Source organism: Dermacentor silvarum, chromosome 2 (genome assembly GCF_013339745.2).
Source record: "Dermacentor silvarum isolate Dsil-2018 chromosome 2, BIME_Dsil_1.4, whole genome shotgun sequence".
Lineage (NCBI taxonomy): Eukaryota > Metazoa > Arthropoda > Arachnida > Ixodida > Ixodidae > Dermacentor > Dermacentor silvarum.
The window spans coordinates 250748920-250764028 of record NC_051155.1 but is presented as its reverse complement, the minus strand read 5'-3'; the positions used below and the strand labels follow the sequence as shown (position 1 = coordinate 250764028).

Below are 15109 nucleotides of genomic sequence, written 5' to 3'. Positions count from 1 at the left end.
CTCAACCCCAACGAGGAGGCACACTCGGCTGCACGAGGTTTGACTGACCGTGCGCCGGGTAATGCGTCCTCTCTAGGGCGACCCGAGCCTCTCTGCTCATACAACGAGATATGCAAACACAATTACTTATCAAGAAGACTTCTGCCTCTGCCGCACTCCTCACTGTGCAGGGCCCAGGCAGTGACTCTCAGACTTCTACAAACCGGCACTTACCCAAGCCCTGCAGCACTGCACACAATGTACCCCGAACGGTTCCCAAGCCCGGACTGCCCCCTGTGTGGTGGTTATGCGGACTTCGAGCATGTCCTGTGGGGCTGCGCATTTGCCGGTCCCCCTTTCACCCAAGAGGAAATGATGATGCTTATTAAGGCCCAGGATCAGACCTCTCAAATCCTGGCAGTCCAGAGGGCCCGCGAGAGGGCCATCAGGTTTGACCTGATGGTCCCCGAGTGGGCCTAGCCAGGTGACGTCGAGATTACTCGCGTCTATTGTGGACCCAATAAAGTTCACTCACTCACTCACTCACTCACTCACTCACTCACTGCCCGTGGTCAATTCAACCGGGCCTCTCTCGGCACCTCGCGAGGACCCCGACCGCCTCCATGGCGTCGCAGCGGAAGTGGAGACCGTACCCCCCCCCCCCCCCCCCCCCCATGTATAACGCCATCCTCCAACACTACCGACTGGGGCGCAGAGTGTACCCGCCACCTCACCCAAAGCTGACAAAAGACGAAAGCACAGAATTCCGAAGACTGCAGAGCAACACCTCCTCATGCATTGGGTGCACCAGACGCTACACACTTACAACTGCCCGGTCTGCGATGTGTCAGGCACTTCGGCGCATCTACTACTCGAGTGCCCGTGGCGCGCCGAAGACGCAGTTACCACACCTGCTACGACCTGAAGACATCAACCTTCTCGCCGATACGTGGGAGGCCGAGATCTCCACTCCGGACCTGGACGACCAACGATGACTTGTCGCCAAAGCGCGGGAGGCGATCACGGCCAGAGGATTCCTGGAATGAGGGACCCTCCCACCTAGGGTGACCCCGAGCTTAAACGCTCGGAAACAATGTTTTGGAAATAAAAGTTTATTTGATCATCATCATCATTATCATCATCATCATCATCATCATCATCATCACAGCCGTTCTTGGTCCTTTCAGGGAAGGGGGAAACCTTGTAAACGTTTCATATAACGTCTCTAAACAGGCCGAAAACGAGAATTTAGAAAATTTCATTTAATTCCTATAATGAACACACACTCCTCAAAATTTCTGCATATTTCCCCTAACATTTCCACACTTCTTCAAAATATAGACTTCGGGACTAACCTAGCAGGTTCGCTGTAAAATGATAATTCAAAGCAAGACGATTGCATTATGATAATATTAGGTTATTACATATTTGGGATGGACAAGGAAAGATAAATGTTCTTTGAAGTCATTACTGTAGTTAATCAACAATACGTACGCACATACGGAGCTGTTTCGTATGAGCAACGCTACTCGCAGGAGAGCGTACCGTATCGCGTCGAGTAGAGACCGGTCATGAGTGCACCCCTCGACGCTGTGCAAGTCGGGTGCACGTAGTAGTTGTTGAGCACCACTCCGTCAGCGGCCAGCGTGTCCAGGTTGGGGGTCGGGATTTGGGGAGATCCATGGAAGCTGACGTCGGCCCAACCCTGCATTTTGCATTTGCACAATGAACTATGCAAGCAGCGGCAGCAGCAGCACAGTTTCGTCTTTCGAACAGGTGCATTGATAATTTCAGTTGCCTCTAATTAAATCATCCACTTGACGTGGTCACAGGCTGAGGGTTATTTAACTACACTTCATTTAAGTGCAACTGCTTAGAACAGGTCCTCAGGAAATTAATCTCACTATGCTATAAATTCACTTAAACGTGGCTCACGCACGTGTTTTCGGTTGCCCTCGACAAAAGAACACCTCGACGATTTCACGTGCTAGTTGATGCGCGTGCTTGAAGAGAATCTTGCTTTCGTCTAATCTTGGAAAGCAGGCGCAATCTCGACAACGCCGCGTGAAAGTGAAAGTTGGCATTTCCTACAAATAATTCCTGTGTTGTCTATATAGACTCTTGTTGACGCCTGGACTCGTTTGTTCCATTCCAGTTTGTAGTGGGATTTTAGCTTCCAATGTGTCCAGCCCTTTCCTTCAGGTCCGTGTTAAACTTTTGCGCCAATCTTACGCTCGAAATCAACGCAAATTACGTGGTTAACACTCTGTTTTATTAACTGCGTCCCGGTGTCAATTTTATGAAAAAAGGAGTTGTCACTGTAAAAAATGCTCTAGCAGGAGCGACAGCATCGCGAGACTGACGCGTTCATTTCCCCCTGACGTTCCTCCCTTCCCCTGTTGGTTCCTATTATTTTTTTACTCGCCAGGCTCACCGTGTTCCACTGGTCGCACTACGTGTGTGTCCTTGAATTGCATTTGAATATAGTCAGCAGGTGACGGAAAGCTACAGAACATGCACATTTCCACGTGTCATCGCAGTGCAAGGGTTGCTGTTTCCAAAATGCACCACCAGCGAGGTCAAACCACAGCGGGGCTCCTAGTAGAACCATAGTCATGCTCTGGCTGACCATCGTTGAGGCGAAACAAACTAGCAGCTCGACCACTGTCTCACTCACCAGGTCATCGGCGAGTATGAAGATGATGTGCGGCTTTTTGACTTGCTCCTGTCGGGACGTCGTTAATACGTACACCGCGTAGGCCAGTAGGGCGCCGATGACGCCGCCGACCGTCTGTAAATCGAAGATTGTACGCGTCACAGATGATGGTCCGTGTTGACGAAACATGCCAATCCTCTGCGCATGGAGTTGATGTACAACTCACAACGTCGACATGTTCCCTTCCCGTTTTCGAACCAAACAATTTGTAGCGTACTTCCCAAAATGTCAGCACACCTTTAAGCTCAAAACATTCTTCAAGCGACGAATTGTGAAGCAAATAATAATAATAATAATAATAATAATAATAATAATAATAATAATAATAATAATAATAATAATAATAATAATAATAATAATAATAATAATAATAATAATAATAATAATAATAATAATAATAAATGTCACAGTTTCGCCCTAAGGGCGAAGCAATGAATGCGATAGCAACACAGCAATGCCATACGAAGTGAGGTGAGCGGCTTTGGTAGCAATGTGAATTGAAGTAAACATGAGCTGATTAAGTAAGCAGGTGTGCTGCGCCGTAAGTAGACCGACATGAAGAGAGACTCGATGACCACGAGAAGGCGCTTGTGAAACGGTGGTGTTGATGAGAAGCGCTTCCCGTGGGCAGCGCGCGTGCGAAGGGACACACCTGTAGCGCTGCACTGCCGATCCGGGCAGCATTGCATGTGTAGCGTGCGTTGGAAAATGTGGCCCGACTATTACTAACTGAATGAACAAGCGTGGTGTGAGCGCGCACAAACAAACACGAATAGATCACACTGAATGACTGCAGACAACGACTGTCAAAACGCTGGCAGCAAGCATACGCCGCCGCGGGCGAAGGTACGTGCGGTCTATCGCTTCAACGGAAACTGAGCGGCGAATGCACGGCGCATAAACGTCAGAGCCGTGTGGAGATAAGAGACGGTGCGGACGAGCGACGAGCGCAGTTGTTGGCAGATGTTGGCAAAAAGAAAGAAAACAAACAATATAGAAAGAAAATATCAGGAAGACCTAGTTGGTTGATGAACATAACTAGGCAATAGGTCGGGAAATTCATCACTCGATAACTCGCGCAAGGACCCCTCAAGGCCATCCCAAATCGTAATTGTATGTGGAAAAAAGGAAAAACCTAAACAATCAATCGATGAATTCAAAGGAACAATGTTAAGACGATGACTTCTGGTGGGCTGAGAAAAAGGGTTAGTGAAAACAATAGGTGCATTGACATAAGTTTTCCCATGAGCAATTTTATGTAGCAGAACAACACGGTCACAAGTATATGCCTTGGATGCTACGCGCTTGGAGTGCATGGGCGGAGAAGCTCAACGTACTATCAAAAAGCACACCGAGATCACTTATGTAAACAACCCTGGTCAACACTACGAACAGCAGAAAAACAAGGGAAGACAATGTTGTGGGTTTTACGCGAATGTGACATAATTCTGGTTCTAGATAAATTTAGGGTGAGCCCGTTTAACTGGCATCATTTTGAGAATGAGGATAGGTCGGACTGCGGGGCGCGGAAGTCCTCAATACTACTGTCTTTCCTTAAATATTTTGATTTCGTCAGCGTATAGAAGAAATAGCCTTTTGGTTTGCTGAGGAATCGGTATTGTTGAAAATTAAGAAGGGAAGCGGACCTAACACGGAACCCTAGGGCACACCACTAAATATAGTATAGGCAAAAGAAGATTAACCATTGACGCTCACGAAGCAAGACCTCTCGAAGAGATAGCTGCGTCGTGGAACTACAACAGCAGCTTCGACACCGTAGTGCGCAAGCTTCTCGAGCGGTAGGGGATGATCGACTACGTCAAAGGCTTTGCTGAGATCGCAGTACACAGCGTCAACTTGCCCCCCTTTGCGTGATGGGCGTGGAAACCGGCATCATAAACCTGACAAGATTGGCGGTCGTTGAGCGGCCGGAAAAAATCTTTGCTGATTTGGAACAAGAAAATTTGTTTACACTGAACAACAATACACTGTGAATAGCTAATTCGAAAAGCTTGGAAATTGCAGAGAGAAGAAAAATCGGCCGGTAGTTTGCGAGATCCGTTTTGGGGCCAGATTTAAAGACTGGAAAGACCTGGCAGACGCTTGAGGAATTCGCTGATGGGATTCTCGTCAAAGAGTGCCGAGTTGGAGATTCCGACAGAAGAGCGCGGCTGTTGGACAGTCTGACTTGCTCCAAGCGACGGCAAACAACATTACCTTAGTTTCGTCGAGCTACCTGGAACTCGCATATTTTAAATTTTGACAAAAGTTACGTGGGCAGATGGTTAATGCTGTAATGCTGGGCAGATGGTTAATACTGTAAGATGGTAATGCTGTAAACCACAATCGTATAAAATTTGTTCGTTTTATTCCTGCTTATTCATGTATATGTATCTAGATTACTCCATGTACAAGTTACCATGCTTGGTGTCACGACGCTACTTCGAATACTGCTTTTGTTTCATATCTTTCTAGTGTCTGCCTATTCCTATCCCGAATAAGCCACAGTTGCTTTGACCGAATGAACGCATTTCTCGTATCCAGCCAAATACTGTGGGGTGGACGCTTGATCGGCTGTGTATGTATATTATACCAATTCTCAAGTGCGCCAGTACCAAGAACTCGACACATTAATACAATTGATTGATTGATTGCTTGATTGTCACAGACCCCGTGAACGAGGCGCAGACGCCGGACCAAATTCCAAGGCCGACTTATCAGCTTCCGAAAATGATCGCACGAAAGCAAGGACCATTAAGAATGGGCCCTCTGGTGCGCCAGCGAACGCCAGTGGCTGTCCAAAGACCGAGTCAGAGCCCAGAGTTGTCAAAACACAACAAAATATATTCTTCACACAAGGCAGTTACACACACACGTGCACACTTAGGCTAGACGCTTCACAATACAATTCAGATAGGTATTCACAAAAACACAGGAAAATAATTAACGACAAACACTAAGAGTCCAACACGTAAAGTACAAAATGAATAGGAACACAAAGTGTCCAATCGTATTCACCGTGCTGGTCTTCAGTCGGACGATCTCGGCGCAACTCGGAGCAAATATCGAAGCAGGAACTTCTTCCGGAAATGCAGACGCTCGATGAACTCGTCGACTAGCTTGCCGGGGAATCCCCTTCTTCCGCAGACGCTCGGTCTTCACGTTACATCACTTCACCGGTGTGGTCTGATTCCTTCTGATTCTCGCACGGCGGTTATATAGCCGTCACAGGCGTTCTCGAACCTTCCTATGGGAGTCGTGCTCTCGTAGCATGGCCAAAGTCTGGGAATCTTCTAGTCTTTTTCCGCACCTTCGACCGCCGCCGTCGGAGCGTCGTCGAGGGGGTGGTTAGTCATCCTGTTGGCGCACGCTCACGCTGTAGTAATCTCTTTCTCTCTCTCGACTCGCTGGATGAGAAGGTGTCTCGGCACCCGCGCTCCCTCTCTCTCTCTAGTTACCGTCGCCTCGTCTATGCTCTTCTAGACGTGTAGACGCCGTTGGTCGCGTCGCTGTTTGAGGCGTATGCGCTTTGCCCCTATGTTGAAGTTGCCGCGGGGCCGGCGTGTTCTTTCGCTGGCTTGCGTGACACGCGGCGCGCGCTTTGATTACGCGCTCTTTTGTGACATTGATTGACTGACTGATTGAGTGATTGATCGATTGATTGATAATTCTTATTATTTTTCAAAATTAAAGTTATCCTTCACCTCAAGCTTACCTCTCACATTAAAGTTGTTTTTGTTTCTTCCTGTTTCTGCAAGGCTGACAACTTTACTGCATATTATTTTCTTCGATTCATGATCGGTTTCCTCGATATCTTCGTTTACATGTTTGCATATACTCTTGTTCGTTTATCATATCACCCTGTCTATCCCCAACTACTGCGTTTGTGCCATTGTACAAGGGGCATACTCGTAATAATAACCAAACAATCAATCGCTCAATCAATCGTATTTATTTAAGGTGTCCAGGAACAACCCTAAGGTCTGAGTGCTGGTGCACGCATACATTAAAAACCAAAAGAAAAAAAAACTGCAGGGGAATATAATAAAAAAAGGCCAATGAATAAAAAGAACAATTGTGAAAAGAAGAACCTACCTACAATGAAGCTCAAGGTAAATACAAAAGAAAAAGGAGGAGAAAGGCAGTCGAACAATGCATGAAGCTATGACACAACACAAGGCAAAGCTCTGAAAAGAGCGATTATAGCGAGCTATGAAAAATATCAAGATCATGAAAGTAAGCGTTATAAAGACTCGGTATTCTGTGGAAGCTTGAGTGTTAGTGATGACAGGCTGGAACAAGGAAAGCTCTATGCTCTCTGGTGAGTTTGTGCGGAATGATACGACACGTGATACAACTAAGGAGTTCGGGGCACGCGAGGATACCGTGAAGGAGTTTGAAAAGAAACAGGAGGTCAGCGCGATTGCGTCGGTAGCGAAGTAAGGGAAATGACAACAATCCAACAGTTCTAGAACAGTACCCAATGTCCGTGTTAGTAAAGCGGTAATATATGTTTAGAAACTTTTTCTGGACCCGATCTATAATGTCACTGTTGGATCCGGAAAAGCCATTCCCGACGACCGACGCATATTCCAATGGAGGAGACTTGAATTCCCTCGATAATCTAACAACAACAACAACAACAACAACAACAACAACAACAACAACAACAACAACAACAACAACAACAACAACAACAACAACAACAACAACAACAACAACAACAACAACAACAACAACAACAACAACAACAACAACAACAACAACAACAACAACAACAACAACAACAACAACAACAACAACAACAACAACAACAACAACAACAACAAATAATAATTTATTGATACACATCCAATAGCAATACACTGAAACGGGCCTGTCTAAGTCCATGAGGACTTGTGTGACTAGGCCCAGCAGAGTCGGTACAGTGATGTGGTTACATATTTACATATTAACTCATTTTTAACATCTTTCAGACAAATAGTTCATAGTAAAAACATCTTAAAAGACAATGACATTGCAAAGAAAGATACAAAAGCATAAATAATTGAAATAACGAATGGGAACAATAATTCAACATTTCGTCAATAATTTCTTCAACTGCTTTTTTTTTTGAAGTTGCAGAAAAGAATTCATCAGACAAAGCATTAAATATTTTTGGGATTTATACTATTCTTCTAGATTCTCCATACTTAGTAGCAGAATAGGGTATTCTAAAACGTTCTTTTTTTTCTCGCAACAATCGCGGAGCAACGTATGCCTCTTTAAATTCATCACACCAATTATGGCGAATAATAACCGTCCTGATAAACAAATCCTCGAAAGTGCAAAATCCCAATTCATGAAATATATTATTGCAATTTACTGCAGTACCATATGCCACATTTTTAAATATATTTTTTAGTAATTTATCAATCCGATTTTTCCAGGTCTCTGAACAAAAGGAGAAAATTGTTATGCCATACCTCAGCACACTGTATGCTAGTGCGTGAACTATCGTTTTCTTTATTGGTACAGGTACTAAGCCCTTTATGTTAAAGAGTAGATATGCAACACTCCTTAGTTTACCACATAAAAATGCCATATGATATTGTCATGACATGCCGCTGTGGAACGTTATACCCAGGTATTTGAATGTCTCTACATATTCTATAGCAGTACATGTACATGATTTGCATTGTTCATAATGTAAAAATATTGGTAATTAAGTTTATGTTTTGAGTTTTTAATGGACTTCGGAAACACATGAGTTTGCTTTTCTTAGCATTGATAAATACACAATTTTCTCCAAACCATTGCATTGCCTTATGAACTGCATTCTGTAGAGTGTTAATAGCTTCTTCATAACATATGTGGCGTGTGAGTAGAACCGTATCATCTGCATATTGATACACCGTCGCTTTTCTGATTATCGAGGGAAAGTCGTTCATAAATAAATTGAATAACAGCGGTGACAACACAGATCCTTGGGGAACACCAGCTGTAATATATCTCCTATTGCTAACAATTTCTTTACTACCCATGACCGCCTGTGACCTGCCATGCAGATAATTATAGAGAAGATCAAAAAAGGGTCCCCTGAAACCCAAACGAAACAACTTTTCCAATAAAATGTTATGGTAAACAGTTTCAAACGCTTTTGCTGAATCCAAAAACAAAGCACAACTATACAGGTTCTTATCTAAAGCAGAACATACTTCATCGGTAAACTCTTCTAACAGTGTTATAGTACTTCGCTCAGCAATAAATCCGAACTGTCTTGGTGTTAGTACCGAAAATTCCTTTAAGAAGGAAGTCATACAATCAAACAGAAACTTTTCCAGTATTTGGGAGAGTATAGGCAAAATGGAGATAGGCCTATAATTTTCCACATCATCTTTTTTTCCCAGTTTTATACAGCGGCTTAACAATTGCGGTTTTTAATGTCTCTGGAATTGATGCGGTGTTTATAAAACCATTAATCATAAAAAGCAGCATGTCTGCTAATGTGTCAAAATTTCTTCTTAGTGTGGCAACAGCCACCCCATCTATACCTGGTTGTTTACTAGTTCGAAAACTGAAAATTATTCTCCTCAAGTCTTCTTTCGTCAACGTAGGCAAAAAAGCAGATGCTTCGACAGTTTGTTTGAGCGAGCAAGTGTGTCTCTGCGGCTGCGCAGTATTAGAAGAACGTATCTGAAGAAGATACTTCGTAGGCGCGACACTACTGCCTCGGAGATTAGAGCCCAAGTTTTTGCTGAATATTTGCATGCTTGATTGAATCTACCTAAAAAATACCGCCGTCTTGCTGATCTCAAGAGAGCAACGACCCGATTTCTCGCAATCTTATATTCCGTTTTCAAATCTGTTTTTCGGCGTGCGCTTGCTCCTTTTCCACCACCAATCTCTGTAGGAAATAGCTCTCATTATGTCGGCCGTAAACCAGGCGTAATCTTTCCTTTGTTTTTTAGTTATTGTATACATACTAGAAAGCTCAAACTTCTTTAGCTGCTCACAAAATTTTTCATACACTCCAGTATAGTTCGAATCCCCAATCGCCAATAATAATAATAATAATAATAATAATAATAATAATAATAATAATAATAATAATAATAATAATAATAATAATAATAATAATAATAATAATAATTTATTAACAAATAATAATAATAATAATAAATGTGCCATGCCTTAACGTCGCTTTACTGCTAACTTTTGTCACGGCACGATCGAGCTCATGCCGCAGCAGCAGCCTTTCTGTTGTTTTATTTAAAATTCAAGCATCAGAAATGAATGACGCATTTAAATGTATGCCTCACTGAAAAAATTATTTTCGACAATGGTCAATCTTTGAAATAAACAAAATTGAAGATTTAAGCAAGTAATCTGTTCTCATGAGTGAGGTGTACACTTGGCTATCTATTTTAAATGCAAATGTAATTGAAGCACAAAGCGATCTATCCGTTCCAAGGTATCGTTGAGTACACCCTGAGGTAAGTCATGCGGAACGTTCTAGGCGGCCAATCAATGCTTACCAGAAGGGTGAACGTTCTGCACCAGCGAGGCATGTGAATCCCGGGACGGGCGACCACGAGCGCCGCCTTGCGATCGAAAAGCCCGCTGCTCTACACGAGCCGTCCAGGTTGACGTTCGCCCTGCGTGTCAAGCGCGGTGTAATACACCGTGGCCTCAAGAGAGGACATTTCCGTGAAACTGGGAGCGCATGTTGGTGCGCCGGAGCAAGGACGCCGTACGCTTGCTTGCACGCGCGAGTGAGGGAGAAGAAAAAATTGCCATCTCACGATGACTGTCGACGGTAATGTGTTTAGCGCTGAATAAATGTAGCGACACAGCCACCTTCGAAACGAGTTATGCATGAGGCCTGTACTGCAGTGGGATTCCTCTTTCGCGCTTCCCAGAACACTTGGTGCCATCTAGCGGAACCACCACAAAACCTGCACGTGACCTCCAAAATGCATGGCGCGCCGGGGCGTGCGAACGCTGAGAATGCCCAACCAGACGTACACGTCGGTACGCGGCACGCGATGCACCGCGTCTGGGCAAGTTCAGCGTCAATCAAGCACGGTGACTGCGTCGCGTGTTGACGCGTGACGAGAGTCAGTCAGTCAGTCGACAAACTTTATTAAGGTCTTAACAACTACTAAGTCGTAGTTGCGGACCGCTCCCACGTTGGGGCCGGAAGACCATGGGTCCTCCGCCCATTCGCGGGCCCTTTGGACAGCCCTTAGTAGGGCCTGGGGATCGCCGCTTTTAAAGGTTTCCTCCTGCAGTCCTCTTGTTTATTACAAGAGGCGTTTTGTAACGTAGAACATTGCCACAGCATGTGTGCTAACGAGCAATACTCTTCATTGCACTTAGGGCAGTGTGAGTCGATGTCCGGAGCAAAGCGGCTAACTTTCCTCTCGACGGGAAAGATCCCGTTTGTAACATTCTCAATGTGCAAGATTGAGGTCTATAGTTAGCTTTGGGTGTGGGAGTAGGAATTGCCTGCGCCCAAGCTGATAGTGCTTGACTATTTCGTGAAAAGAGAGTAATGGGTTACAGTTATGCTCACAATTCGGACTGTTTAGCTTATCAGGACCATCGCGGAATGTTAGACCTCGCGCTTGGTCATCAACTAGCTCATTCGGGTTGGGTTTGCTGGGATGTACATTGGTTCCCATGTGCGCCGGGAACCATGCGATAGTGCGAAAAGCATCAGGTGGTCTTTGCTTGATTATAGCCGCCGCCTCTTTCGAAATTAGGCCAGATAGAAAGGCTCGTATGGCTGATCTCGAGTCAGTGTAGATGTAAGGCCGCGAGGGGTCGTTCATAACTAGCGCGATGGCAACCTGTTCAGCCGCCGCTACCGTGGTGTGTCTTAGCGAAGCTGCATTAAAGATTTTCCCGTGACGATCAGCTACAACAGCTACAAATTAATTTGTGCGCCCATACTGGGCAGCATCTACATAGGGAGTTAGTTGCAGGCTTTTGTGCGTAAAGTCAATGAGAGATCGGGCTCGTGCATTTCGTCTAGCCACATTATAATGGGGGTGTACATTCCTTGGGAAAGGGCTAACCTGAAAGGTCTCCCTAACGGTGCGTGGCGTCGTCGGTATCTAGCGCTGCTAGATTTTTACGCCCGTACCGGAAGCTGCCGCCCACGTCGCCCACATGTCGCGACCCCGCGTGACCATGGCGAGCCAAAGTGGCTTCCGGAACGAAGCTGGTTCAACCACTAGAAGCGCTCTAATAGCTCGTAAAAAAAAAAAAACACGAATTTCAAGATAAAAAACGCTTAACCTTGCACTCGGCCGCGCAACGCTTGAAACAGCGAAGCTGGGAGATCGTAGCCCAGCATTTTACGGAAGAGCGCGCGAACTTGTCATCTTATTACTCATGATGATGATAATTTCTTTTCGCGCTTCTCGGACTTACGGCCGTCCCTGCACGTTGCATAGCGCAGCTTGCAACACCGACACTGCGTTGCAATGCCGACAACGTGTTCTAGCAGACCCGCTCCGTGAATGCGTCTCTTACTCTCTCTCGCTCTCATTTTATTTATCTCTCTCCCGAGCATAGCGCGCAAAATCTCTTCTTCACCTCGCAGAGCACGAGCGTGCGAACGCGCCAGCTGTGGACGAAGACGACGACGCTCAAACGCAATCATATGGTTCGCATAAATGCATCTTCTACAAGCTTGGCTGGTGGTTACGACGCTCGCCTTGGGACCCTGGGTACGCGTGCTCGAATCCCGCCTCAGTAAGAAAGTTAATTTTCTTTTATTTCTTGATACGAACCACAAACCACAAATTACGGCTGGATTAAACAGCTTCGCTGTTAAAAAAGTCGCAGTCTCGCCAGAAAAGCGACGCATCGATTGCGATAAGAAATTTGCAAACAGCTATACGAACTAAGGATAGTAGATTTATCGGGCGTGTAAACTGGAAACATAGGCTTACTAACTAAATTAACAAGCATATAGTGTCACACGCACACAAGCAAACATTGAAAATGGGGAACCAGTGCAGTTGAGTATCAAGTCCATCATAAACATGTTTTAGGTGCACAGTCATCTGGATGAAATTCACCCTTGTAGGTACAATCGGTTCGGAGTTGCGGTCCATCAGTTGCGGTCCACTAACTGTGCAATCACAGACAGACAACTTCGTTTAGGTTAAAAAAATTTTTGAATATGTTCGCTGAAACACCCGTTTGCTTAGAAAGTTGTCGCAGTTTCACCTGAAAGGTGAAGCATCAATTGCGATAGCAAATTTGAAGAGAGCTATACGGAGTAATGATAGCAGCTTTATCAGCTGTATAAACTTGGACATGCAGCAGCACCGGCAACACGCAGAACTGTTGTCGACGCCGTCGGCGTTTTGCCCGCGTTGGCTCAAAATGCGTGCGGCGTTGGTGACTGTTGCCGGAGCCTCTGATATAAATAGGCACTTGGTGCCGCAGCTAAACGTCGCCTCCCTTCCCTCCCCCTCCCCCCCACGGCCTTTCGTGCGTCGGAAGAAGGCACGTTTGCTCTACATATATGGTGATTGTAGAGGAGAACAGAGACGCCTACTTCTGCAGCCCTTGAGCGAGCACGGCGCAGAACGCGCGTTTGTTCTCCGCCGTGCGTTCACTCCCCGTGAAAGACGCGCCCCTCGCGCCCTTTCACTCGCACATACAGCGTTCGGCACGCGGCGACGATTTCTTCTCCAAATGACGTCATACGGAACCTCACGGCGACGGCGACGGCGACGCCGACGGCAGAAATCTGCTTTTGAGTGTCCATATAATTGCTATCGCAATAAAAAAAAAATTACGCCATCTTCCCGTAGGGGAACCCTGAGTAGTATGCGAAGCAGCCATGGGGTCGACTCAAGGTAGTTTTATCAGCTGTATACACTTGGACATGCAGCAGCACGAGCAACGCGCAGAACTGTTGTCGACGCCGTCGGCGTTTTGCCCGCGTTCGCACGAACGCGCGCAGCGTTGGTGACTGTTGCCGGTGCCTCTGGGGCGCCTACCGTCGCGTCTCTAACCTAAGCTGCTTCGCATTATTGCGCGCGGAGCCGCAGTGTTGCCATTCGTTGCGCAATCCGGAGAGGTAAGGAGCGTCGGAGAGGAGAGGAGGGGGAGGAGGATGCGCATGCGCAGTAGGGGTGTGGTCGCACGGCGGTTGGATGGATGGAGGGAGGTATAGGGAGGGAGGGAGTGACATAGTCCCGAGCATAAGATGATTCGCATCTAAAAAAAAAACATGCCGAAAGGTGCAACTGCAACGGAAAAAGACTAGCACAAGCGGCCGATGACCGGAGCAGGGAAATTGCGGTATGTATACGCGGTGCTATTGTTCCCGTGCACACTGGTATCAAAAATGCCACTCATGCGGCATTTTCGTCCTTTTATCTATATAGAGGGGATGCCTGGTACTCTCGTTTTCGGCGTGCTAGGAAACAACAGCGTCGCGTGCTGCAATTTATCTGATCGGGTGATCGGTCACTTGTGCTAATCTTTTTCCGCTGCAACTGTACGTTATCATCAGAGGTCGGCAGCAGGTATCACTTAGTGTGAGGGTTGATTTCAAAGTCTTTTATTGCGGCAACAATTATATGAACACTCCAAGCAGGTTTCTGCCGTCACCATGATGTTCCATATAAAGTTGTGGCCCCGCGCGCCGTATGCTTAGGGTTGTTCGTTTTCGGGTTTTATATAAGACGATAGCCTTTCTTGGGCTGCCTAAACACAAAAAACCTTGTCTATCACTCGATTCAACCGCTCGGCCAAAACCAACCAATCTACTAACTAGCACTGGTGGCACGGCGTCATACACGTCAACAATATACAGCGCAAAGGAAACCTCAGGCCAATTTGAGGCAAAATATATGTACATAACCGTGATCCGCAGCGTTCATTTAATTAAGAATACACATTGGACTAGTTTTTACGTTCGTAAATGAAAAATAAACGCGTTAAAAATGGGGTCGAAGAGACGCTACGCGTTAAAGACAAGCTGACTGAAGCCGCGGCTCTATAGCCAACAATAATAAAAGTTCCCAACATATGGCGCGAGTGCACGGCGAACGCGGGAATTTTGAATTGAATTCAGCAAAACCTTCATTGCATCCATCATGGGAGGAGTGAGAGGGGTGGGAGGGGGAGAAGAGAGGGTGCTACGTATCAGGGGTGGCAGAAGACTATTGTGTTTCGACGTCATTTGCAGGGAAGCAAGCAGATATGAGGCCATTTTTTTTTTTTGACATTCGGGGGTAAAGATCGGGTGCTATTTTTCAAGCTGATAATCGGGGAGAAATCGGGTTTCTTGTGGAACCATTCCAAAGTTCGCGTTCTTTCGGGTTAAATTTACAAATGTACCAAGTAATACATTATATTCGGGTTGTTTCTTTTCTGTTTCTTTTTTATCGGAGGGTATCA

General features: G+C 45.8%; 1 protein-coding gene across 4 annotated transcripts in view; it reads right to left on the bottom strand.

Moving 5' to 3' along the window:
- LOC119443130 (arylsulfatase B) overlaps window positions 1-15109 on the bottom strand; it is a 101361-nt gene that overhangs the window by 52145 nt on the left and 34107 nt on the right. For all 4 annotated transcript variants that reach the window (XM_049662596.1, XM_037708281.2, XM_049662594.1 and 1 more), the window contains exons 2-4: window positions 10213-10332; window positions 2657-2770; window positions 1525-1684 (exon numbers count right to left, since the gene is read on the bottom strand). In XM_049662596.1, the coding sequence (XP_049518553.1) occupies window positions 1525-1684; window positions 2657-2770; window positions 10213-10245 (307 nt within the window). In that variant the 5' untranslated portion in view covers window positions 10246-10332. The remainder of the gene's footprint in view (window positions 1-1524; window positions 1685-2656; window positions 2771-10212; window positions 10333-15109) is intronic.